Below are 27,929 nucleotides of genomic sequence, written 5' to 3' on the forward strand. Positions count from 1 at the left end.
GGATAGCAACAGAGGCTGGGCTGTATAGGCAGATCCAGCCTCCGTATGCAGATAATATTCTTCAAACCCACCTCGGGTTCTCTTTAAGTATTAAGGGCAAAGCTGATTCGATGCATTCCCACAGCAGAACAAGGTATTTATCCCCCAAAAATCCCATGGCAAAATTCCACGACTTCAGTTTGTATATTTTTATGCCCGGGGAAGCAGAGCTTTTCGCTGTAGCTCTGCCGCCAGCCCATCTCCACCTCTCCCCACCCTTCTCAGAGTAAAAGAGGAGATCGGCGGAGGTGGAGCAGAGGCAGAGCTACTGGGGATTTCAGGGGGATAAATACCTTGTTCTGCCATGGGAATGCGGCAGATCAGCTGTGATCTTAATGCTTAAGATAACTGTGCAAGAGAGGTAATTTATATCGCCTCAGACTCAAAACAAAAATATGCACTATATCAGATGTGGGTTCTCATCAGTTCCAGACAGAAGAGCTCAGAATTTACTTACATGCCTGGAATAGACTTCTATTGTACCTCAGTTATGCAAACTGTACAAGTGTAGTATTTGCACAGTGCAGCTTATTAAATACTAAAAAAAAATTGCAATGTAAATAGTGACCAGTGTGCTATAAAGTTACATAAATATATATATGTGCAGCTTCCTTGCTCCAGTCTCCCGGGCCTTCTATTTGTAGACTGGATCCCAGTTGACCGAATGTGCGCACAGTTGCAGAAAAGCAACTAGTTACACATTTCCGAAGCACAAATACCAGGCTCATATGCACTTTCTCACATGCACTGGACAGGTGCAGTTCGAGACCCTGAGCATGGCCAACACCTATGCACTCCTCTACAGCCACAGGAGCTTCTTGTCAGCTGACATGTACAGAAATATTTTTATGCAAGTTTAGAGCACAAACTGCACTATTTATATTAGACTTTCTCCACTTCAGGTACTGTTTAAAAAGAGTGAACCTACAGAAATACAGGAGGCTTCCACTGCCAGAGTCTCCAAAAATGTCGACATTTGGATATCATACTGATCCTCTGGCTACAATAGTTTAAATGACTCATCTAGAATCTGGAACAAATTTGGAGACCAGGAAAATCCGATATAAGATAAAACACTTATCCTGCATGCTGGACCTACGTCAGTGGATAAGCATTGCGCCCATTTCCGAATCGGACTCGGCACCCGTCCTGCTGCAAAGCCAAAGCTGAATCGCTATAGCCGCGCCATGCACGGCTATAGAGTTCAGGATTTCATGGTACAGAAAACTGTAGCATGCAGTCTAGAATTAAACTGCCAAACAATTTGAATGGCATGCTGGTGTCTGAACAGGCAGCGTTTCTCTGGCCAGCACGCATGCAGGGAAAAACTGCATATTCAGATAAAGTAGAAATGGGCCCTCATGGTTGTTATACACAGACCAATTAAGGTTTCCAGTTACTAATGGACAACGTGAAGTTTCAGTACCCTGAATCAAGTCAGCAGGATGCATGGTACTTCTGATAGGATATCTGCAAGTCATGGAAGTCTAGCCAAAACTGGGCTGGGTCAAAACCGTGAAAGATCTGCGACAATCAAAGTCTGCTGTGTAAATTTAGATGGACCAACAGTCCATACTGAAAAGAAAAAAAGCTTGAATTCAAGGTCTGTGCCCCACTCTGCAAGAAAACAAGCAGTAGTGGCAACATTTTTTTTGTCCTTTAAAATCTACATCACAACCTCACAAAGCATATTTGTACATGAAAGGAGGACAAAGAAAAAAAAAAAAAAAAAAAAGTTTGACTGCATACATCAGATTTTTATTACAAACACAACTAGACCACATTTACCAAATCAGGTTATAAACATATTAACACAAACTTAAGTACACTATTGTAACCAGATTTCACAATTGGAAATCTATTTAGTCCAAAACATTTGAGAGCTTGGCATTTCAGCTACACAGTGATCACATCAGCATTGGCTGTAAAGTATAATGTGGTGGTGTGGGCGGCAAGGCATGCCTTACCATTTCCCCTTACCAGGAGCCTTGAGATGTTCTAGAAATCACTAGAGCCCCATGACTGAAATACCATGCAGAATTGGCCATTTTGTATTTTGGGTTTTTTTTGGGGAGGGCTATGGGTTGGGGAAAAGATACAAGACCAGGGTTTTGTTTAGACTACATTATTAAAATAATAATATAACTGCTAAGAAATAGCATTAAATTAGTGCTTTCAGCTGTCCACTTTTCCACAGCGACATCTACAGCAGAGACAATACTACTTGCCTCTCAGTCTGCAAGTATCAGCCTGACATTTCATTTAGGGAGATATACTATTATGTAGTGCCCATGGTCCAAATATCAAAACTATAACAGAGCGCTCTATTCATATCCAACAATGAACACTTTTTTCCAATTTTCATAAAATAAACCAGAAAAAAAAACAAAAACACAAAACACAAGCAAGACATTCAGGAACTGAGCTTCAAAGATTAGATACAGAACGTTAACATATGAAATCGTGCAATGGTTCACTTATCACAAGCATCTTACAGGTGCCTGTAAGGGGAACATGAGCCAGGGGCAGCTTCACAAGGCTGATTTCCGCAGGATTTCATGCTGAAATTGATCAGGAATCTGCCTGCAGTTTATGACTGCCAACAGATCTCTCTCCAATCAGATTTTATTATGCTGGGGATACACGGTACGTTTCTGTACCGTGTATCGACCAGCTGATAATATTCAGCTGGCCTGATCAAGCCGCTTGACCCGCGCCCGCTCGATCCGCGTGGACGAGCGGGGAGGGGCCGGCATCGAGCCGCTGGCTCGATCCACCGCAATTAACGAGCCGTGTATGCCTGGCATTAGAGAGATCTTTATCTTGGTCGACTGACCACCCCAAAAAAAACAAAAAAAAAAAAAACTAGATGTATACCTTAAAAAGAGAACCCGAGGTGGGTTTTAAAAATCATAATTGCACACAGAGGCTGGGTCTGCATTTAAATGCCCAGCCTCTGTTGCTATACTGTTCTCCCCCAGAACCCCCCCCCCCCCCCCGCGCTCTGCTTGCCCCCATGATTCAAACCACTGTGCCAGCGACACGCAGCATGTCGATAGCCGCCTGTTTACATGGCCATTGTCACGCTCGCCGCTCCCCCGCCTCCTCCATACTGCCGCTCCCCGCCTGCGTTCCTTCCCTTCACGCTGATTGGAGGGAAGGGTTGCAGGCGGTGAGCGGCGACAGAGGAGGCGGGGAGCGGCAGGGGCCATGTAAACAGCCGGGTATCTACACGCTGCGTGTCGCTGGCACGGTGGTTTGAATCATGGGGGCAAGCAGAGCGCGGGGGGGGGGGTATCTGGGGGAGAACAATATAGCAACAGAGGCTGGGCATTATGAGCAGAGACCCAGCCTCTGTGTGCAATTAGGATTTTTAAAATCCACCTTGGGTTCTCTAAGTCTAATTCAGACTTAAAAAAAAGATTTGCATCACAGTGGCATTCTGAAGTTATCCAAGTTGAGGGAACACTGAATGCAGTCAATCTAATGACAGGTATATCATAAGCATATCAGTGCAAACAAGATGTAAAAGGATGACACTAAATAGCAAAATATATCAGTCATATGGGTTCAATTAGATGAGGCATTCCAATTTTGCCCCAGTCTGATCATCAATTGTAAAAAAATATTTTCAGCAACTTGAGGACGACTATATAAGGATTTAGACATACTTTTTAGTTCAAACCTAGAAATCATTGCACAGGACAGTTGTATTTAAACAGGAAACTTACATACTTGCAGGGACCTTCATCAGCTGTTTCGTACACTACCTGATTATTATTGCATCATCAACAGCAGGTTTTTATTATCCTTACCCTATAAGCTGTTTAAACATTGACAACAGCCCTTCAGATGTGCATATCTTTGCAGAGGTGAAGTAGAGCATGTTTTACTGGCCTGAAACAAGCTGAGGACTCCTGTTCAATGCAACAGGATTTCCATGGAACCGGTCTATGTTCTGGGCACTTACCACCAAAATTTTTGATGTCACCTCGGTCACCACCGCTGCGGAGGAAAAAGTGGAGACATGATTTTTTTTGCCCCCTTTTACTATTTAGGGCAAGTGAATGCAGAAAACCTAATCATCCGTTAATATCAGTGCAGCACTTTTAACCCATTAAAGAAGATCCAAGCCCATTGGAGAACATTTGTATATCTCTTTGTAAAACCAACACATAGGTCTTACAGTATTTTACATACACTACCATTAATGTGCACTGGCCAGTTGCATATAAACCTTCGAAGACCGAGTAAGTCCAGCACCACTGGATAACTACCAACTGTGCCAGTAGAATAATCAGCAGTGTTTAAACGCTAACTTCAACTAAAACTGATATTTCAGCACAAGCAGAGAGCCAGTAAATAGAGCTAAGTGAAGAAACATCTGTAGTATCCTGTCCACAATCCTACAAACATAAAATAGGTGTGGATCTGGGACCCACTACAAAGCCCAATCGCTAGCGATTTGTGGTAGTGCTTTGCAAGCTATTTTGGGACCTATTTCCCTGCTCCTACATTAGAATGGGAATGCTCCCAAAATGCTGCATGTCCTGCGATTGCAATTTGCCTAATCATAAAATTGCTCTAGTGGAATCTGTTCCATCCATTTACATCGGCAGAGCATTTAAGATAATCGCTAGTGATGGTAAGCGATCCCTAAATGCACAAAAAAAAGGGGGTTCCAGCCCCGATTCTCCAGAGCCAAATTCCCAGTTTATATTTGAACACTGGAGAAGTAACCAGGGGACTGAGACCACAACAGTTGGCTTTGTAACAGTAGGACTGGGAACAACAATACATAATTCAACTTGCTTGCAACTGAAACATCAGCTCTAGGGGAAGATGGCCTGAAAACGCAGTTAAATTATAACAGAACTAAAGTCAAGAATTCAGCCCAGAACACAGCAAAGTCAAAGCAGTAACAATGTCCAAAGTCTTAAAGGCAACTGAGCACCTGCAATGAATCATATAAGGGATGTTACTAACGGAGTGTGTCGGGGGGAGCATTATTACTTGACTACGGGGGGCTGCTACCCTAGCCCTCTGTCCTTATGGGATCCACCATCTTCTCCAGGGAGTGGCCGCAGCTGCCACATTTTTTCAAGTTCACGGTAAAGCCATATGCACCCGCTGCAATGCTTTCTGGGACATGTTCATGAATGTGATAGTATCTCTGTACTGGCATCCACAGACCACATCTGGCATACAAGGGGTGTGGGATAGTGCTGCTGCCTCTCCCTTGGAGAACATAGCGGATTCCACTGCCGTGTCCCCCCCCCTCCCCTCCCCTCAGTACAATTAATTACAGACCTCCCTTATTGGAAGGTGCATGTAAAAGAATAAATAATTCCAGTGCCCTTTATTCTATTTTATAAATGCCATCCTTAGAACAGCACCCAGCTTTTAATTCTACCCACTGAACTGCAGTACATGTCTGCCTCACCCACTCATGGCTTGGTGGGCGGAAAGTACTCTTAAACATTGATACAACTGTGACTGTTTTGTCTGCAGAGCTGTTCTTGACTTTAGTTCTGCTTTAAGTTTGCCAAAACCCCTTCTAAGAGTCACACCCCAAAGACTTGAAATGATACTCAATATGGTAAAGCCTTTTTATTGGTCATCTGTAAAGCAAATTGTTTTACTACCCTTTTCACAGTACAGGTATATTGTATTATCCAGTTAAAGTCTGAGGTGAGTTATATGGAGGCTGCCATACTTATTTCATTTTGAGCAATACCAGTTGCCTGGCTATCCTGCTGATCATCTGCCTCTAATACTTTCAGCCACAGACCCTGAACAAGCATGCAGCAGATCAGGTGTTTGACATTGTCAGATCTGAGAAGATTAGCTGCATGCTTGTTTCTGGTGTACTTCAGTCACTATTGAAACCAAATAGCTCAGCAGGTCTGCCAGGCAACTGGTTTTGTTTAAAAAAAGAAACAAATATGGGAGCCTCCATATCACTTTCACTTTAAGATTATGTGTAATAGAAACTAAAACCTGTAAAATAAAACCCACACAAGTGGTCATATTGCGACTGTTAAATACTATTTTTCCACACAAGTAAGTATAGGAGTAGTTCTCTAATACCAGATTATTAAAACTCATGTTACATGATTTATAGCAAGTGTAATTTATCCTTTATGTAATAAAATACATTTTACTTTACTGTCATTAAAAACAATGAGAAATGTAATCTCCAATAAAAACAGTTAAATTGTTAAAGGGACTCTGAGCAGTGCAGAAACTATGGGAAGATGCATATTATTTTAAAGCTCTTTCTCCTCTTTCCAATGATATATAAATCGTCGCCCTACTCCTTTTAGTTTTTGCTATTTTCGCGATTGAAATTGCCGCGGCCGCAATTTCAATCGCGCAAATAGAGAAAACTAAAAAGGCGTAGGGCGACGATTTAGGTGTCGCCAGAAAGAGGAGAAAGAGAGCTTTAAAATGATATCCATCTTTCCATAGTTACATGGTATTGCACGACTTTTTCTGCTGAATGGAGCTGCTGACAATGGGGAAAGTGTCGTCTAACTATGGAAAGATGGATATAATTTTAAAGCCCTCTTTCTCCTCTTTCTGGCGACACCTAAATCGTCGCCCTACACCTTTTAGTTTTCTCTATTTTCGCGATTGAAATTGCGGCCGCTGCAATTTCAATTGCGAAAATAGCAAAAACTAAAAGGCGTAGGGCGGCGGTTTATATATCATTAGAAAGAGGAGAAAGAGCTTTAAAATGATATGCATCTTCCCATAGTTTCTGCACTGCTCGGAGTCCCTTTAAGCCTGAATCATCTATTGGCTCATCCACTATTCTATGGAATTCTAGCAGCAAGATTAGTTGCCGTTCACTCTAGTTCTTTCCTTTAATTATGGAAAAGTCCAAAAAATAAGTCTAACGTAACAGGCAGAAGCGTAAGTTTAGCATGGTATCTTGCCACTGAAGTCCATAAAGTAAACCAGAAAAAGAAAATGAAAGGTCAGGGCTCCCATGAAAACTAAAATAGTTTTCTATAACACATACTCCGATAAACATGCCAAGTAGTGAAAATCCCTGCATATAGGCTTGTCTGCCCTCAGTCTCGTGCTTGCTCGTTTCACTCACCTCAGAGCTTCAGCAGTCAGTAGGTTTTTCCCCACAGCTGAGTGTTCGACAGGTTTGCTTTAAAGGGACTCCGAGCAGTGCAGAAACTATGGAAAGATGCATATCATTTTAAAGCTCTCTTTCTCCTCTTTCCAATGATATATAAACCGTCGCCCGACTTTTTCTGCTGAATGGAGCTGCTGACTTTGAGAAAAAGTCGCCCTGTGTAATACAATGTAGCTATGGAAAGATGGATATTTTAAAGCTCTTTCTTCTCTTTCTGACGACCCCTAAATCGTCGCCCTACGCCTTTTAGTTTTCTCTATTTTCGCGATCGAAATCGCATCCGCAGCAATTTTAATCGCGAAAATAGCGAAAACTAAAAGGCGTAGGGCGGCAGTTTATATATCATTGGAAAGAGGAGAAAGAGAGCTTTAAAATGATATGCATCTTCCCATAGTTTCTGCACTGCTCGGAGTCCCTTTAAGCCTGAATCATCTATTGGCTCATGCACTATTCTATGGAACTCTAGCAGCAAGATTAGTTGCTGTTCACTCTAGCTCTTTCCTTTAATTATGGAAAAGTCCGAAAAAAGTTTCTGCACTGCTCGGAGTCCCTTTAAGCACATTACTACCGGTCATATTATACTAGCAGCTTTATATCGAGATTTGTAGCTGGCTGCAATCCATTTCTACAAAGTTATCAATCTGCACCAGAGAATACCAGCACCTGAAACTAGAGGTGCTAAAAGTCATTTGTGTCTCACAGCCCTTCAAGAATTGTGACAGAGGCAAAGGAGAAAAGGTTTAACACTACTTTGAAGGAAGTCACTCTGCAGGTTTGTCTAGCTCAGAGTTTAAGGCTCCCAGGGTTTTCATAGAATTGCATTTTACGTGACATTTTTGCACAATTCATACAATCTAGTTTTAAAATTATTTTGGGGGAAATTAGGCTTAGTGACTCCACCAAACTACTACACTGTACAATGCCTGCCTTTTAGGATAATTGGTGTCACCATCCTCTCCCTTCTTGCTGCATGAGGGCGGGCACCTTGGTATTTTAGGATATGCCTCCTCCCAAAAGGCACTGCTGGAACAGTATCATTGACAGGGGATGCCGCATTCTTTAGCCCCTACGTCGCACATAAAAAACACATGGAAGAGGACTAGAGAATTAAACAGTGGTCACATGACAGCAACTGCAGAGATTAATAGAAGTTGCTTATAGTGGTGCAACCTTATTCAATACATCTGAACCTGGTTGCTCATCTTTACGGCCTTAAAATCCACCTAGACAGGTTGTTTTTATGTTTAACTTGGTGTTAATGGCATAGTAGGGAATGTACTAGAAGCCCAGGCTGTGGCAGAGAAGAAGTGATGCAGAATAGTATTCACCGCAACCAGCGTGAACAGTCTTTACATATTCTGCTAGATAAAAGCTGTACATTAATGTCTAGAAGAAAAACTAAGCACGTCTCTAGGCAACAATCCTAAGGGCAGTCTACGTTAGTAGTGTAAGCTGTAAAGTGGGCGATTTTTGCATTGCAAACTATCCTACAAATCCCTCCATTAAAAAAATAAAAAAAATGCCCAATTATTAAAATAAGAGAAAAATAGAAACATTACCCATTTATGTATACCATATTTTGACTTAATGTTTATCTACTCTGTGCACTTTACTTTAGATAAAGGCCGAAGACCTTTTCTGCAAGAGCGCAGGGAGTCCGCAGAAGTGGGGCTCAGGGAAAAGTTTGGAACAAAACAGAAGGTAGAGGACACATATTACAAGAGGATTGCTAGAATGTCAAATTTACACAGAATTGCTCTTGGAAAACCCATCAACAAGCATGACAATAAGACAGAAGAGAGTAAAGGGATCTGTACAATGCAGACAGATGTACTGAGTGCATGTACAGTAGTACCATGTCCATCTATCCCTCACTGTCAGAGCCTGTGCTGGAGATCACAGTTACTAGGATAGGAAGTCAGGGACAACCTCTCAGGCTTATAAAAAGGCAGCCATAATAATTTGACTATTATAAATATTAACTATAATAGCTTTTAACATTCCCCAACTAAAAGTTTTAGCAGTTTCCCTTTAAAACAGTATGTGAAAAATAATAAATTATAAGACTTAAATCTAATCCCCACTTTACAGCCTTACATGACTCATGTACTACCAGAAACAAACATGTAATATACTGGCTATTAAACATCAATTCGGTGCCACACACTGATGGCAGCGAAGGGGAGTCTGCATGCAAAGGATACCCGTGGCAGCATTAAGACGGTCTTTTACAACTAGCGTTTTCTGGAATTTGTCCTTCTGGACACTTCTGCACTCAAGAAACTAGTATGCTGCATGACTGTAGTCAGTAGAATCAATAGACACAGAAGGGCCTGAATACTTCAGTCATATTTAAAGTATTGAGGGAAGTAAAAAGCCAGGTTTCTTATGCCATAATGGAGGAAAATTGGCTTTACATATGCGTACTTTTCTGATTTTGCCATCATAGAGGCATATTGACTGGAACTTTAAAGTTGGAGCTCCTTGATAAATTGCCAATATTGCATGAGAGTGAGCTCACAATGTTAGCTCAGAAGCATGTCTAAAGAATATTGGGGGGGTGTTATGGTGAAGTTAAAAAACAAAAACACAAAGAGACTAGCGAGAGTTGAATAGAATGTAAATAAAAAAAAAAAAAAAAAAGACTGCAGTAACTAGTCTTGGTGTCTGAATTCGGATCAGTAAGCCAATTATCGCTGTTCAGCCCCGAACAAGGTCCGGGGTAGTTCACTCAGTTCTGTATCATGGCGCATTTAACACGGCTCCCATACATCCTTCGAAGAAAGCATCGGAGTCACGTGAAAAGCACTGTGGCGCGCAAGTAAGTGAACTCCCCCCTGACACTGTCCACATATTTGCTGCTACACAACAGGAATTAGAACTATTTCGGGTTTTCTGAATTAACTATGCCAAATTTGAACACCAAAACTACCAGCAACACCCACACCACAAACATCTCACTGAAAATTTCACTAGACATGTTCGAGAGCCAGTTCTTTTTCCCCTCTTCTCTCAAGGTATTTTCAGCTTAGGCAAATGCATCAGAGCTGCTGCTGTTCATTCCTCAGTGTGATGCTAGTGTGTGTCCGACAGAGCACCACCTAGCTCAACATGTAGCAGGCGAGTAGCACCTTGAAAAGCATGAATGGAAATGAAAATTGCCTTCAAAAAGCACCATACACCACTACAAAACATGAGCCTACATTACCTGAGCTGTGAAACAGAATATGAAAATACAGTCTTAAAAATCGGTGTTCATCTTAATGCTTGTATTTGATTAGCATGTACCATTATACGCTTTGCTCAGGTGTTCAGCACTCCAGGGTCACCATGCACTTAGGTCACAACAACTAAAGTATACAATTTTGACTGGCCAACAAATTGCAAATTTTACCACTCCCATGTAGTGCAAGAGGTTACCAAACTGTTCATAGTATTTAAAATCCTTTGGTCCACCTACTACACGAAAGTGGAAAAATTGAATGTGTTCACAAACCCTGAGAGGAAGAGTTGGTATCAACTGCCTGGGTTTCAGCTTCAGAGTCAGTTTGGAAAGTACTTGAAGGTGCAGTGCCCTCTGTGAGCATTTGCATTTCCCCTTGTCAACCGTCTACAAACCTTAACATGAAAATTCACTTTTGAGAAAAATTAGTCTGGAGTTCCACCCTGTACATTGCTAGGAATCATAGCAAACTTTATTTCAGCTTGCTTACACTTTTGTCTATGCAAAACATCCAGTTCCACACAGTTTGTAACAGAGTCTAAGAGTCAAGCGTACCACCAATTTATGCAAGGGAAGAAAATGAGTAACCTGGGCTCCTGCTCTGTGCAGTCAATCACACAGCAAAAGGAAGGATTTTGGCAAGAGGATGCTCCATCCATTGTTGCAGTCACTTAAATTCACTGTGTTCCAAACTGGAATGGAAAGAACTTTCTAACATTTAACGGAAAAAAGGGGGGACTTCTGTAGTCTGGTTAAAGAGCTCTGAACATAGATTAGTGCTACAAAGTGGAGTTTCACTTTAAAATAAGCAATCACAATAGATAGCCTTACTACCTGAGTAGTAAGATTGTCAATGAAGCACAAATAATTCAAAGTTTATGGAAATTTTGTATCTTGAAATGGACCAATCAAACTCCACCTTGGTGGGAATGGATTGCTTCATTGTCAAGCTGTATACATTTGCATATAAACATTTGAATAATCATGCATCTACACAGAATAATTTGCGTCTCATGGACCATCTCTATTGAGCAGTAGTGACTGCTATCATTAGCAGTGCTTTACTCAGCCTTTGCAGGTCACCCTAGTAAATATCAGAATCAGACTATGACTTGTGTTCATTCAGAGGCCAGACAATGGCACCGCAAGGAGGCTGGGAGGGGCATACACCAGTAAGAATGGGTATGGGTAAGCTTCTAAACCAGGTAGTACAGCCATACTCTTGGGACTCACTGAGGCTCAGCAGAGCATAGATAATGACACCAGCCAACATTGCGGTAGGAGTTCTGCTGGAAACACACAATGCAATTTCCCGTTCGATCGGCGGAAATCGGGGCAATAATTTCAGATATGTCTGATCTGTTTTCGATTCAGAAAGGGATCGATTTTGCAAAGTCAGGGGAAAAAAAGCAAAACAAAAAAAAACAAAAAACAATCCTTTTTTCGATCATGAGCATTATGGACATGAACACACGCTACAACTTCCTGTCCGATCAACCATCGATCAGACGGGAAATTGCATCACGTAATCCCAGCATAAGACTGCATAAAGGGAATAATGCAGTCTTAAAAAGAATAACTTTAAAGCACTATAATACTGGGGTCAAAACTACGGTAAATTCAGCTAAAATATTACCTGCAAAAGTATAAAATATTATAGTCTGCTCTACAAAGCACATCACAAAACCCCACTTTATTGCTGGTTACTACCAGTTACATCAACACAATGAAGATACGTTCTCATACAAAGTATACCTTGTGCTGACATTACTGCTTACCTCATGCCACCTCGACGGTCCTCCTCATAGCCACCACGTCCACGGCCTCCCCCATAACTCTGGGGTCCACCATAGCCTTTATTATCACCATACCTGCTTGTGTCCTTTCGGCTATCATCTGTATAGATATAGAAGGGACAAACGCATTGCATAAAAAATTACAGCTATTTTACATTGTATGTAGAATGAGACTACTGTAGTGGTAAGAGTTGCATGGGCCAGTTTAGTAAGGATATCACAGTTTCACAAGCAAGCAAAAGGCTAGCTCCAGCTAGAGAAGATCAAAAAGATGCAAACAATTCTACGTTTATGATAAATTATGCAAATTTATACAGCTTGAAAATGGAGTAGATGAAGCAAAGGTAGCATTTTAGTGGTCCATTTAGACTCTGAAGGGCATCGTCATTGCATCTCTTTAGACCACTTTCACATGGAGGCTAAAGAGACTGAATCCAAAACCTCCCAGGCACTAGGCAAAAGTTGCTGGCGCTCGGCACAGGCAACGCATAGGCATCCGTTGCATTGAGTCACATCTGAGCATGGCCACACTTAGACGCTACACATCATGGTTGTTTCGCTGCCGGGTAACTGGGCTGCATGTCAAGTGCTAACACACAAGAGGTTACAAATGCGGCCATCTGCTGCATTAAATTGCACTTGAAAAGTGCTCACTAGCTGGCAGATGGGAGGCTCGCCGCGTGAAAGAGGCTCTTAGCTATGGAGAGAGAAGGCTCTGGGTCCTATAGGGCCTTCCCACTTCTCACTCCAGTGTCGTTTGACTAGATCAGTCTGAAGTATCTGACTGCTCTTCCGACTGATCTAGTTCTGCTCTGTGCTGCTGCGGGATGTTTCGGAAGCCCGAGTGCTCCTGAAGACGGGTGGCTCCATACTGCGCGCTCACGCACACACAGTATGGAGCCTCCCATCTTTGGGAGCACTATGGACCCCGAAGCCTCCTGCAGTGGCAGATTGGACCATCTGTGAAAGTGCTGGAACAAGAGGACCGGAAATGCTCTATGGGTTTCAGAGCTTTAGCTCTCCTTAAGCCTTCCCCCCCCCCCCCATTTACATTAGCTTTGAAGCGAAATTGAATTTGGAACTTGCTCCCTGCTCTAAAAGATAAGCAACAGCATAAAAAAAACCTGTCTTAGACGACACAGTTATGCACCTGACAGGACTAAATATGTCAACACCTATAATAAATCTCAGAATCTAACTCTGTGAGGAAAGAGTTTACAATAACTAATTTATAAATAAAAAATTGAAATACACAATTTTTTTTTTTAAAGAGACACTGAAGCGGAAAAAATTAGAATATTTGTATGTGTAGTACAGCTAACAAATAAAACAGTGGCACAGATATGAGTCTCATATTGTTTCCAGCACAGAGGCCTGGTGCACACCAAAAACCGCTAGCAGATCCGCAAAATGCTAGCAGATTTTGAAACGCTTTTTCTTCTTTTTCTGTAGCATTTCAGCTAGCATTTTGCGGTTTTGTGAAGCGTTTTTGGTGTAGATTTCATGTATTGTTACAGTAAAGCTGTTACTGAACAGCTACTGTAACAAAAAACACCTGGCAAACCGCTCTGAAGTGTCGTTTTTCAGAGCGGTTTGCGTTTTTCCTATACTTAAAGAGACTCCGTAACAAAAATTGCATCCTGTTTTTTATCATCCTACAAGTTCCAAAAGCTATTCTAATGTGTTCTGGCTAACTGCAGCACTTTCTACTAACACAGTCTCTGTAATAAATCAATGTATCTTTCCCCTGTCAGACTTGTCGGCCTGTGTCTGGAAGGCTGCCAAGTTCTTCAGTGTTGTGGTTCTGCTATGAACTCCCCTTTATGCACACTGCCTGTGTGTTATTTAGGATTAGAGCAGCTTCTCTCTTCTCTCTCTTATCTTTTACAAGCTGGATAAATCGTCCTCTGAGCTGGCTGGGCTTTCACATACTGAGGAATTATAAACAAGGGCAAAGCTGTTTGCAGGAAGAAAAGAGCAGCCTAAAAGTTCAGTGCATGGGGGAAAGAAACACACAAATGATCTCTTGAGATTCAAAAGGAAGGGTGTATACAGCCTGCTTGTGTATGGATGTATTTTCTATGTGTGGACATACTGTACATCAACCTACTTCCTGTTTTGGTGGCCATTTTGTTTGTTTACAAACAAACTTTTAAAAACTGTTTTTAACAACTTTTAATGCGGCGAGGAGCGGTGAAATTGTGACAGAGGGTAATAGGAGATGTCCCCTAACGCACTGGTATGTTTACTTTTGAGCGATTTTAACAATACAGATTCTCTTTAACATTGAGGCAGAAACGCATCCGCAATCCAAAATCTGCAGCAGCCCGGGAGTATGCGTTTCTGCAAAACGCCTCCCGCTCTGGTGTGCACCAGCCCATTGAAATACATTACCCTAGCGGATCCGCACCCGCAAGCGGATCGCAAACCGCAGCCGAACCGCTCTGGTGTGCACTAGGCCAGAACTCCAGTTATCTATGCAAATTGCCATTGAGCTCCACGACTTGCAAAGTCTCAGAGAGCTCTGTGTTCTGAAGGTTGTTATCTTATGCTAGGTACACACCTAACAGAAAATGGTATGGTGTGTACTAGGCATTACCTGTATTGTTTTGCAGTGAACAGTTCAGGACAGGTCAAAAGTTTACTGCCTGTTCTGTAAAAAAAAAAAACCTTTAGAATGCGGAGTAGTGTGTAGACTGCAAATATTAGAGAATGATGCAGTGTTATAAAAAAAAAAAAAAAAAAAAAGCTGTATAACTGAAAATAAAAATATGAGAATATTTTTTTGCTACTAATGTTCTAGTAATTATCTGTACTACACAACCAATTGATTATATCATAATTGTTTTTCCGCTTCAGTTTCTCTTTAAAGGAGGTGCACTATAATAGGTCCTCTTTTGCAACTGTAGATATCAGTGTTCACCACAGAATTGTTTTTCCAGCTAGGTGGCATGAAAAAGTATGATTATTACACCCTGCAGTATAGGGCACCCCTCTGCTGTGATCAAGTGTGCTTGCACTCTAACATCTCCCCGTCCCCTGATGAGCTGGATGGCCTCCTTCATGTAGTAGCGCCCGTCTCCCCCCCAACAAACACCAGCACTCCTTCCTGCAGTTTGCCGGGCTCCGTGCACCCAGGATGCTCTGGATCACGTTGACCCGCGTCACAGTCTGCTGGTTCTGGAGACTGGAATGTCTGCAGCCCAGGGAAACACTGGCCAGGCCCCTAAAAGGACAGGGGTGAAGTACTGCAGGGGACCTGAGGATGTGCTCCCTAGTTCTCGCTGCGCTGCCCGCCGTCAATCAGACCTCCAGATCAGCAGTAGCCCGCAGGGATAGGAGAGGAGAGAGAGAAGTGATGTGCGGTAACGCGCCAGACTTCAAATACAGAAAGTGACAAGTGATGTCACTTCCTGTATTTGACGTCTATGGCGCATTACCGCACATCGCTCCCCTATCTGGTATCCCTGCGGGCTGCCGCTGATCTGGAGGTCTGACTATGGGCAGGCAGCGCAGCGGGAACTAGGGACAGCAATGCAGACGGAGAACCACTCTGCAAGCGGATGGCAGCACATATCAGCGCACAGAAAAGCAGAACACTGGACATACTAAAAAGATGCTGCCTCCTGTAAGACCAATTCATTAAAGCCCCGTACACACCGAGGGATTTATGTAGCTCGGCAGGGATTGGTACTCAATGCCTTGGGTGACAGAATAGGGCCAATGTTGTACAGGTGCACCATCACCCTACAGCCTAGCAACACGTCTATTGCTATGATAGGGGGGCAGCATGACGGAGCAGATTCCCACAGGTGGGACGACAATGCGAAGGATAGGTGACATCTTTTGCCACAGCAGTGTTCAAACCAGCATCTGTATGTAGCTTTAGGCATGGTTTGAGCATACAGCTTTAGAGGGTCTTTCTTTCTTATTTCAGGCATACTGGAACAACACAGGTTCATTAAAATATGTACACATCACCTTGCGACGACTGGCTGTAGCCCTCACTCCGTGAAGAATAAGACTGTTGCTGCCCATAGCCTGACTGTTCAAAGGATCCTTGCGGCTGCTGCTGCTGCCCATAGCCCGATCGTGGTTTCTGTCCATATTCCTGCTGTTCATAGGAATCACGACTCTGCTGGTATGACTGTCCATGGTTACCAGACTGGCTGTCACTATATGGGCCTTTAGTACTGTAAAATATTCCAAGATTATATATTTGGCAATTTCAAGTATGTATTAAAATATGTAGCGATTTGGTTTTTAATATAAATAAAACATACAATTGCTGCAATAAGAGACAAAACGCATGAAGCGTTTTCTTTTCCTGAATAATCGCCAATTGGCAAGTTTAGTGTCCCGGGGGTGGGGACAGATAACAAGGTTTTATCAATGACTAAGTTCGAGAGTGAAGACCAGTTCACACTTGAGCCAAAATATGTTCCGAGTCACAGAACAAAATAAAACAGGGGAAAAAAACAACAACAAAAAAAACCGACATGCTGATAGATATTTGTTTAACATTAGAGCCATTCGCATTGTTATGTATTCAATAAAACTAGTTTAAAAAAAACCCCAAAACAGATCAATTCAGACATGTGCTGACGTGTCTGTCACAACGACAGAACGCATAGTTCCGACCAGTATGACTTTTCTGGACTCAAGCTGGACATACAATAGCAATGCTGTGACATGCCCAATGCACCCAGGGCTGCGCAGCCGGTACAAAAATCATCCAACTCCAACGCCTAAGTTTGTGAAACCACCAGGTACAACAAAAAACAAAAACACCAAAAACTGCTTTGACTTCCCAGCCCCGGATGTAACGACATATTGAAACTTTTTTTCAGGGTGTTCCATTCCCAGAAGGATGACAGCGCATACACTATCACCATTCACAGCACTGAGCACCTGTAGCATGTACACAGCATGACAGTGGAACCACAAGTGTAAGGGCTTGTTCACATTGAGGTTTTGTTTTATTAAGCGCTGGCGATTTTTGAAATCACTCTAAAGGTGGCCACACACACACACACCTTACAATTTTTTTAAATAGCTGTTCAATTTAAGAATTGCAATATATTTTTCTGACTGACTGATTGTAACATTTCAAAAATATGACCAATGTACCACACACCTGTGTTAAATTTTTCCCCAATTATGATAAAAATGATTAGAAACTGAGAAAATTGCTTGGGTGTGTATATTAATAAATTGACTAACACACAATCTTTAGAGAAATTGAAGAAAAATATCTGGCATTATGGATAGATAAAAATCGGAAAAAAAAAAACGGGAAATCCGATCGGATTTTTCAGTCGAATGAAAAAAAAAAAAAGCTTTAAAGAGGAACTGTAACGACAAAACGGCCCCTGGGGGGTACTCACCTCGGGTGGGGGAAGCCTCAGGATCCTAATGAGGCTTCCCACGCCGTCCTGCGTCCCTCGGGGGTCTCGCTGTAGCCCTCCGTACAGCCGTGACGCAATATTTACCTTCCTGGCTCCTGCGCAGGCGCTCTGATGCCTCTCGGCGCCGAAGTAGGCGGAAATACCCGATCGCCGTCGGGTCTGCTCTACTGCGCAGGCGCAAGTTTCCGGCGCCTGCGCAGTAGAGCGGACCCGACGGAGATCGGATATTTCCGTCTATTTCCGTGCCGAAAGTCGCCACAGCGCCCCTGCTGGAGCCAGCAAAGGTAAATATTGAACTGACAGTTGGCACAGTCGCCGGCTGTTCGGAGGGCTGCGGCGAGACCCCCGTGGGACAGAGGACGGCGTGGGAAGCCTCATTGGGATCCGGAGGCTTCCCCCACCCGAGGTGAGTACCCCCCAGGGGAGGTTTTTGTTGTTACAGAGTCTCTTTAAATTTTTTCGGGAGCTCCGATCATTTTTATCGAATTGCCGTAAAATCGGATCATTTTATTTTATCGTGTGTGGCCACCTTAAAAGCGGTTGTACAATGATTTCCTATGAGAGTGTTGATACTTGAGCGCTCTGCTTTCTATTGAATCGCAAATGCGGCTCCTGTACCATTTTATGAGTGTTTGTGTTCAATAGAAAGTATAGGGAAATCACAAAGCGCTTGAAAAAGCACTTTGAATAGCGAGTTTCCAAATGCGCTTTTATGAATAAATACATTGTATTTATTTCCGGGTCAAAGAGTTCACTTTCTGCCTGTCAGGAAGTGTAAAAAGAATCATCGCGCCACAAAAGCGCTTTTCTAGCCGCAAAATGCAGGGAAAAGCACTTTTAAAAAAATCACTAACCAACCTAGCGCTGGTAATTTGTAATGTGAACAAGGCAAGTCAGCACTGTTCACATAGGAAGCCTTTTGCTATAGAAAATCAGCGAGAGTCACGTTCTCAAAGACATATGTGCAGAACAAAAGATGTTTGGAATCGCCTGAGGAGGAACTTACCCAGAGCTTTAAAGTAAAAGGGGAGATATGCTTACCCTCCTCTGGAAGATTCTGAACTTTGCTGACCATATTCTCCATAGGACTGCTGGCCTTCATAAGCAGATTGGCTCTGCCCTTGTGAAGATTGTCCATAACCTAAAAATGTACACATATCAAAATCTAAGCTGTTCATATATCCTTTGTTGATTAGAGACCTGCATCACAGGTACCTACAGGTTACCGAATTTGCCAGTGTTGCTCAGATAGACCGTACTATATGGTGTGTAAATGGGCTGCAGGTACAGTGTCGCTGGTGAGGGTAGCAGTTAATAGAGTGGTTTAGGGCAATTGGATATATCAGAGTAAACCGTAACCAGTTCGTCTTTTGGGCATGCTCTTGATTTGGGAGGAGGAGACAAGCAAACAATATGAGAACAATGCCGTTAACAAGGCACAGCCTCAACATTTGATGTGCAATAAAAACAAGCTTAAAAGCCAGTAAGTGCATAATGAGATGCATAACTTCAATGAGATGCAAATAATTCTGAGTTGATGCATGATTATGCAAATCTTGTGCGTGTGACTTCAGCGCTAGGTGCAGTCTGCACTTGCACTAGATTTTCTTCTCCTCGTGTGTAGTGACAAAAGCAGAAGAGCCACAAAGATCCCCACCGAGGGTACAGACATGGCTATTCCTTGAACAGTCGATTGCTACAATGTGAGCTGTGTGTCAGAAAGACTGAACTGCTGTAAACTTTCCCCTACTGGACAGAGCAAGAGAAGACTACACTGTAATAAACTCCTGGAGTTGGCAAGAGGAATGGGCTGATAGTCTTAGGAATCGAGTTGTGTAGAGATTACATTTTGAAATTCTTTCAGATTCGTTAGGGACAATTCGTTAATCCTGCATAATGAGGCAAGTTGGATGAGTTCTATATGTAGGCCCTTCAAACAGGCCAGCAACTGAGGAACTTCTGTCATTACTGGAGCTAGGTGGTAGGTACAACTGTAGGTACAAATGCAAGTCTATGTATTTTCATAACTCCACACCCACCCAACACACAGTAATATGCATCAGTAATGACTTCCCTGTAAAGACAAAATTCCTTTTGAGGCCTATAAAATGCTGCTACACACTGTGCAGTTCCTTCTCCAATCATACTGCATTCCACACCAACATTGCTTCACCTGTCCATGTATTGGAAAAGTAGCTCCAATGAAGCAGTTGACTAGGGATGGTCAATAAGATGCAAGTAATTCAGAGTTTATGCAAATGTATGCAATTTGAAAATGGACCAAATACTGCAAAGGGGGATTGTGATTGGTCCATTTTCAAACTGAATAATTTCTATAATTCTGCATCAATTTGGAATTATTTGCATCTCATTGACCATCCCTACTTTTGACATGCTCATCACATTTTAACTGAACAGTTTTAGCGCTCTGTTTAGATGGAAGGAGGTAGTACAAAGACTACCATGCCACATAAACCAACAGTGGTGTTCGTTGAAATCTGCTGCATCTTGTACTGGTAGTACTAATCTGTCATGGTCAGGGAATCGCTACATCCCATTTTGTGCTGCTCACTGACTTGCAGCTGAGTCAGCAAGTATTAAACAGCTTCTGCCAGCATGTATACTACTTTTGTAACCACAAACCACTGTATTTTCATTTCACACCTACGGTATGTAGTATATTGCTGTATACAAAAAAAAAAAAAAAAAAAAAAAAGTTTACAAGCTGTGTCCACATCCAGCCAGTCACATGGCCCACTACCTGCCATTTCTCATCCCTCCCACACAGGCCTATCGCAGAAGGGTCAAGCATGTGCTATTAATTGCCTGGACTGTCAGCTTTGAACAGCATGCACCCTAATGCTGGGAATACACAATTCGTTTTTTTGGCAGGTAGGTGGCTCGATAGATAATTTCCAACTGGTACGATCTGATTTTCAATTGTTTTTCTGATCACTTTGTATAGAAGCAAATTAGAAAATAAAACAGAAAACCGATCAAAATGAGATTGGACCTGCCGAAAATGATCTATTGAGCCATCTAAAAGGTGCGTACACACGCACTACTATAGAGGACGGGTCCGTCAGACCCTCCCGCTGGGCGGTCATTCTCCCGACAGTAGTGCGTGAGAAACAGCCTCATCAGTCTGCAGACAGACTGTACACACGCACTACCGTGGGGAGAACGACCGCCCAGCGGGAGGGTCTGACGGACCCATCGTTCTCTATAGTAGTGCGTGTGTACGCACCTTATCTGCCGAAAAAACATTGAGTATTCCCAGCATTAGTTTACCATCTCGGACCTCGGTTGCTGTGTTCTTCAAGAATCTTTAGAAGTCAGATATGTTGTAAAAAAATTTGCACGAATGTCTCAAATCTTAGATGAGTTTTCCATCAATTAAAGAGAATCTGTATTGTTAAAATCGCTCAAAAGTAAACATACCAGTGCGTTAGGGGACATCTCCTATTACCCTCTGTCACAATATCACCGCTCCTCGCCGCATTAAAAGTTGTTAAAAACAGTTTTTAAAAGTTTGTTTGTAAACAAACAAAATGGCCACCAAAACAGGAAGTAGGTTGATGTACAGTATGTCCACACATAGAAAATACATCCATACATAAGCAGGCTGTATACAGCATTCCTTTTGAATCTCAAGAGATCATTTGTGTGTTTCTTTCCCCCATGCACTGAAGTTTCAGGCTGCTCTTTTCTTCCTGCAAACAGCTTTGCCCTTGTTTGTAATTCCTCAGTATGTGAAAGCCCAGCCAGCTCAGAGGACGATTTATCCAGCTGATTAGAGCAGCTTCTCTCTTATCTAAATAACACACAGGCAGTGTGCATAGAGGGGCCAGAAAGGGTGAGTTCATAGCAGAACCACAACACTGAAGAACTTGGCAGCCTTCCAGACACAGGCCGACAAGTCTGACAGGGGAAAGATACATTGATTTATTACAGAGACTGTCATAGTAGAAAGTGCTGCAGTTAGCCAGAACACATTAGAATAGCTTTTGGAACATGTAGGACGATAAAAAAACAGGATGCAATTTTTGTTACGGAGTCTCTTTAATATTACTTCATGAAGTTACTTGGTAGTTTTCAATTATATAAAAATAACAACTTTCAGACATACCGCTTGGCTGACTTTGTCCATAGCTTGGCTGACTTTGTCCATATCCTGATTGACTTTGACTTTGTCCATAGCTTGAACCATAGCCTCCATAACTCTGCCCATAAGCAGAGGACTCAGCTGTTTGTCCATAGCCTGAATAGTCCTGGGGAAAAAAAAAATAATGCATTAACACACACACACAAAAAAAAAAAAAAAAAAAAAAAACGCGTGACCACTTTAAAAGCAACCAAGCAGCAACATTTTTTTTCCCCCTCCAAATGTACCTCTCCATGGTGGAGGTTCTTAACGGAGTACGTCCCGGCAGGATGGGGGGACCTCAGTGGGTCAATGGTTAAGGTTGGGTCGGGATCTTGATGCAACTATGCCAAGAAAATGTGTTACTCGATATGGGCATACATCCAGCAAATTGAAAGTTGGATGCAGGATAATGAAAATGTATCCAGCATGAAAGTGGACCAATCGAATTCCATTCTGGTGGGATTCAATTGGCCCATTTTTTTTTTTTTTTGCTTTTTAAGTTGCATAAATTAGCAAAACGTTTGCATAATCTTGCATCAACTGAGAATTATTTTGAATCTCATCGACCATCCCTAGTGGATAGAAAACTATTTCATTACTCAAACAGTCCTGGGAAAATCCTTTTGGAAAAGTCAGTCACATAACCCAGAGATTTGTGCGCAAAATATGGAGCCACTTCCTCACACACGGCCAATTAGCTGACCCCTCCCAACGTCTGCTCCCTCTGCTGAAGCCTTGTACACAGGCTAGACTGTTCTTAACCAAAGCAGCCAGTCAAGGCCACTTGTGTCGAGAATTTAATGTGTATAGTGTGGCCCTCAGATTTTCCTCAGGGCCCTGTCCAGCAATCAGCCTGCTAGATCGACTTAGCCGAGTGCTGTCCAAGGGCATTGTTCTCCCCACCAATTGAGTGGTCCTTTCTCCCTCGCCATAGTAACAGTACACAGCAAAAGCCTCTGGGCTAGCAACACATATGGGGATTAGAAAAATCTCTGTATAGCCTCTACCACGAAATATTGCCCAAGGGATTAAGTCTCGATATCTGCCTGGTGACAGTAATTGCAAGTATGTACCAGCCTTAAAGGCAAGGTTCGCGCAGACTATAAAAAACAAACTGCACTTACCTAGGGCTTCTTCCAGCTCCTGGCAGTCGATCGGTGCCCTCGCCGCAGCTCTTCTCCCTCCCGGCGCCCAGCGGTGAAGAAGCCGACCTCGCCAGGTCGGCTTCCAGGTCCGCCTCGGTGCGCTCCACTGAGGGGGGTGTCACGTGATGTAGGGACGTCATTGGGTCTCTACTGTGCACAGCGCGCGTCACACCGTGTGACCCGATGGCGTCACACCGTGTGACCCGCGCCATGAAGCACATGAAGCCAACCTGGTGAGGTCGGCTTCTTCACCGCTGGGCGCCGGGAGGGAGAAGAGCTGCGGCGAAGGCACCGATCGACTGCCAGGAGCTGGAAGAAGCCCCATGTAAGTGCAGTTTGTTTTTATAGTCTGTGCGGATCTTCCCTTTAAAGAGGAACTCCAGTGAACATAACATAATGAACAAAAGTGCTTAATTTTTACAATACTTATGTATAAATGATTTAGTCAGTGTTTTCCCATTGTAAAATCTTTCCTCTCCCTGATTTACATTCTGACATTTATCACATGGTGACATTACTGCTGGCAGGTGATGTCAATGGAAGTAGCTGCAGCTTGCTTTTTTGGCAGTTGGAAACAGCTGCTATTTCCCTCAATGCAACAAGGCTCCTACAGTGTGAAGTCAGCACCATGGTGCTGACATCACACTGTGGGAGGGGCTTCAACACAATATCAGCCATACAGAGCCCCCTGATAATCTGTTTGAGAAAAGGGAACAGCTTTATCTTCCAAAGAAAGTTTCTTTGGAAAAGCTGTTTCAAATAAACTTGTATGAGCCATGCCACAGTCCAACATTCAGGGAGGGTATCCCAGAGCTAAAACTTTTTTCTAACAAGCATCAGCACTTAAAGTAAACAAAAATCTAACAAAAACGACAGTACAAATAGTCATGACCCACCTGTGCAGGCTGGCCAGTGCTTTGTCCTCCCTGGCTTCCATATGCAGAATAACTGAAAGACAAAATAATTCATTGCAAAATTGCAACACAGTAATAGTAAGTATTTCACTCAATAGTAAAAGAAAATGTAGGAGGACCTCCAGTAAAAACAACTGTAGGTTTAAAGCAAATCTGTAGTGGGGGGGGGGGCTTCCTTATGGGGAGTAAATGCTCTGGAGTCTATTGGAGCTTTTCCCTGTCCCCTCTCTGTGTTCTTGTTCACCATCTTATGCCTCCTGTAACAGGAGTGGCAGCACTGGGAAAAGGGGACAAGGAAGGCTTAATAGAATCCAGAGCCTTCCCTCTCCATAGGCAAGTATCTGACTTATTTCCCTCACTTCAGTGTTGCATTAATGTAAACCTCTGACAATTATACTAGCATCAGCTGGTACCAGGGGAAGTAACTTACCAACAATTCTTTATTATACTAACCCACCCCAAAATTGACAACACCACCATGGTTGTTCTTGCCTGAAGCGTTTCCGAAGCTGTACGCCTCCCCAATCTGTGCTGCCTTGGATCACCCCCAGTTGGCAACGCTGCTAGGCGTGGCAACAGCTCCACAAACCCTTCAGACTAAAATGGCCATGGTGGTCTTGTCGACAAGGGGGGTGGGGTCTCAAGATAATACAGAATTACGAGCAAGCTACTTTTGTTATTTTCAACATTGGTTGCCTTCAAAAGAGGTAGAGTGGATGGAAAAATAGCTAGCATGAAGCAGCCTGTACCTGCAGCTTCTAGTAAACAGTCAGTCTGCACTAGGAGACTCAAAGATGATCCAGCACTCCTGTCAGTTTAGTCAACAGTCACATCCTCAAATTGAGATTGGCCAATTTTAGCACCTCCCATGTAGTATGAGGGCCAATAGATTTTGAATGTGGATGACTTCTGTCTCAAATGTATTAAACTTTCTTGGCAGTGTGGACGAGCCTGACTCGTCCATAAAAAAACATGCTGGATAAGTAGCGATGATCAACAAGATGCATATATTTCAGAGTTCCTGCCGGAGTGTAAATTTGTATGCAAATATCTGCAGCTTGAAAATGGACCAATCAATTTTAACCTGGCTGGGACTTTAGACAGTTTTCAAGCTGCATATATTTGCATTAAAAATATTACATCATCATGCATGAACTCAGAAATATTTGCATATCACTGATCATCCCTATGGATAAGGCAGGCTCGTCCAGCAACTCCCCGTATTTACCTGCAACGTCGCTGGCGTGCACGATCACACTCGCGGTTCTTCCCTGTTGTCGAGCTCCCTAGGTGTTGGCATGTGCCCTAGCAAGTCCACGTGATGATGACACTGCATGAGCCACCTAGTGTGGGGCGCACGCAAAGTCATTACATCTGGCGGCAAATTTATTTTTTTGTATTGGATGCAATAAAGACATCTGCAGTGGATACAATATACAAAAATCTAGCTGCAATCATTACAGGGGGAAACAAAAAAAAAAAAAAAAAAAAAAAAAAAAAATCACACACCACAACTTGCAAGCGTTCTGTAAAAGTGCTTACAATATAATAAAATCCTGTAGAAATTAAATGCCAGAAAGGTTTAGTACATGCCAGGTTAATTGTGATAATTTTACTGTATTTAACTGATGTCTGTATGACAGGGGATTAAACCCTTTGTGAGTCTTTAGTCATTTGTAAATGGCTTGTACTCTGGGATTGGTTGAAGTAAAAAGAGGCCAATCTTTCCGAAATCCTTTTGTCATGGCTGCGTCATGGTGAGATAGTTTAAGTCTATTTGTTGTAATTTTTGATGATTATGCCTTTAGGTTCACACCTAAAACCGCCGGCGATTACGGCTACCGTTTTGCGGGAGTGATTCTTCCGCGATTAACGCAGAAAAAATAAATGAATCACTGGACACTGCAGCGTTTTGGGAGTGATCGCAATTAGTGGTGCTATGCATGCTAATTGCCGGCAAAACGCTGCATGTCACACGGCCATAGGCTTACATGGACTAGCGGTTTTTTAAAAACTGCTAGCGTTTTGCGTTGAGCGGGAATCGCGCGATTCCCGCTCAAGTGTGAACGAGCCCTTACAATTTATGAAAACCCCAAAATCTCAGACAATTAGAATATTGTGAAAATGTTCAATATTCTAGGCTCAGAGTGTCATCAGCTAATTCATCCAAAACAGCTGCAAAGGATTCCTATTTCATACATTAATTTCACCTTTTCAGTTGAATTACTGAAATAAATGAACTTTTGCAGGATATTCTTTCTTATGTGTCAGGTTTCAAATGTAATCCTTTCTATAAGCCCATATGTTGGGTTATTCTGTAATTTCAAATGAGTTCCGGTGTCAGTATGCATGGTTAACATCCCGTCACCACAATGGCCTCGATTCATAAAGCATTACTGCATGCGGTAATGCTGAAAACAGCAGATTTACCCGACCACTTAGCAATGTGTCAATTCATAAAGGCTGTTACCGCATGAAAAGCTGACATTACCGACCAGGGAGATAAATTACCGACTTGGCTGTAGTTACATCCAACACGTCAGTAAATGGTCAGCAAATGTCAATTCATAAAGCCTTCAACAAGCGGTAAGCCTGACGATAGTTACCGACACCTCTGGTGAGGCGTTAACAATGCAAAGTGCAGGGAGCTGAAGTCTCTGTGAGTCGTCTGTGCAGGCAGGGAAAGTCTGTGTGAGTCGTCTGTGCATGGCAAAAGAGCAATATCGCCACACTGCTCTACTCTACCGCTCAATGGGCTGCGGTACTTTACCGACCTTCAACGGCAGCTGTGGAAATCTTTATGAATTAGCACACAGACCGGGAAAATACAGAGTGAGACAAGACAGACAAGATTTTTTTTTTTTTTTAAATCGCACTGCTTATTATGAATCGAGGCCAATGTATGTGTAAGAATATTCTTTTATTAAAATTGTATGTAGGTGTAATTTTACTATTTGGCCACAAGATGTCCTCACATGTTCCTAAGCGTACTATTAGTCCGCTAACAGGACGCGTTACTTTCGGTATTACAATGACCGCAGGTATCTCATTGATGCCGCCGATCATTGATACAAGGACTTGCTAGGAATACACGGCTCAATTCTGATCCATTTAGATGGCTCGATAATTTCCGACACGTCCGATCTCCCGCCCAATTCATTTCGCCGCTCAATTCCGCATTGAGGACAATGCAAAAAGATAAGAAAAATGAGTGGAAGAGAATCACCTGCGGAATAGAGACGTGTATCTCCAGCATTAGAATGGGTAATCTCTCCTCTAGCGGTCAACGGAGAGGGAGTGCGCGGCAGCAACAGACGAGTATCTACATCCCTGTGAGCTGTATCAGTGTTTTGCAGGGACTTAGAACCTGGTCCCAGGGGATAGCAAGTGGTTAAAAAAACCAAAACAAAAACACATTCTGGAGTTTCAGCCATCAATGAAGGAGTCGAGCTGATATATTCCTGGGAGAATTTTTCAAAACCAAACTTTTTTGTCCACTGCCAACACTCGGCTAACTAGATGTGTTGGAAGGGAAGGTAACTTACCCTTGTTGCTGCTGTCCTCCATAGCTCCCATAATTACCGTGACCTAAAAGCAAAACAAACACAAATGGGAAAAAAAAGCACATGAGACTAGGGTTTCTTAAAGTGTAACTGTCAGGCATAAAATCAATTCTTTATTTTTATCTAGGAAAACAAGAGTTTGCATTCTTAAAACAGAATGAATTTGCGATAAATTTAGGTTGGAGTGAGCTTGAGATGTCTCCCAGTGCATCACTGCTGAATATATGCAAATTAACCAATGTTGCCCTTAGAACAGGCATGGGCAAACTCGGCCCTCCAGCTGTTATGGAACTACAAGTCCCACAATGCATTTGCCTTTATGAGTCATGACTGTGGCTGTCCGACTCCTGCAATGCATTGTGGGACTTAAAGTGAACCTCCGGACTAAAAATCTACTCAGCAGCATTGAAAAGGCTTGGCGTTTCTTTAAAGGGACACTTAAGTCAAACAAAAAAAATGAGTTTTACTCACCTAGGGCTTCCAATAGCCCCCTGCAGCTGTCCGGTGCCCTTGCTGTCTCCCTCCGATCCTGCTGGCCCCG

General features: G+C 42.8%; 1 protein-coding gene across 3 annotated transcripts in view; it reads right to left on the minus strand.

Moving 5' to 3' along the window:
- Positions 1–27,929, minus strand: part of TAF15 (TATA-box binding protein associated factor 15) — a 78,700-nt gene that overhangs the window by 35,213 nt on the left and 15,558 nt on the right. For 2 of the 3 annotated variants that reach the window (XM_068268660.1, XM_068268661.1), the window contains exons 2-8: positions 27,371–27,413; positions 23,808–23,859; positions 21,749–21,890; positions 18,661–18,760; positions 16,193–16,404; positions 12,194–12,311; positions 4,010–4,044 (exon numbers count right to left, since the gene is read on the minus strand). In XM_068268660.1, the coding sequence (XP_068124761.1) occupies positions 4,010–4,044; positions 12,194–12,311; positions 16,193–16,404; positions 18,661–18,760; positions 21,749–21,890; positions 23,808–23,859; positions 27,371–27,413 (702 nt within the window). The remainder of the gene's footprint in view (positions 1–4,009; positions 4,045–12,193; positions 12,312–16,192; positions 16,405–18,660; positions 18,761–21,748; positions 21,891–23,807; positions 23,860–27,370; positions 27,414–27,929) is intronic. The other variant, XM_068268662.1, reaches the window with a different exon arrangement.

The sequence above is a fragment of the Hyperolius riggenbachi genome, chromosome 2 (assembly GCF_040937935.1).
Source record: "Hyperolius riggenbachi isolate aHypRig1 chromosome 2, aHypRig1.pri, whole genome shotgun sequence".
NCBI lineage: Eukaryota > Metazoa > Chordata > Amphibia > Anura > Hyperoliidae > Hyperolius > Hyperolius riggenbachi.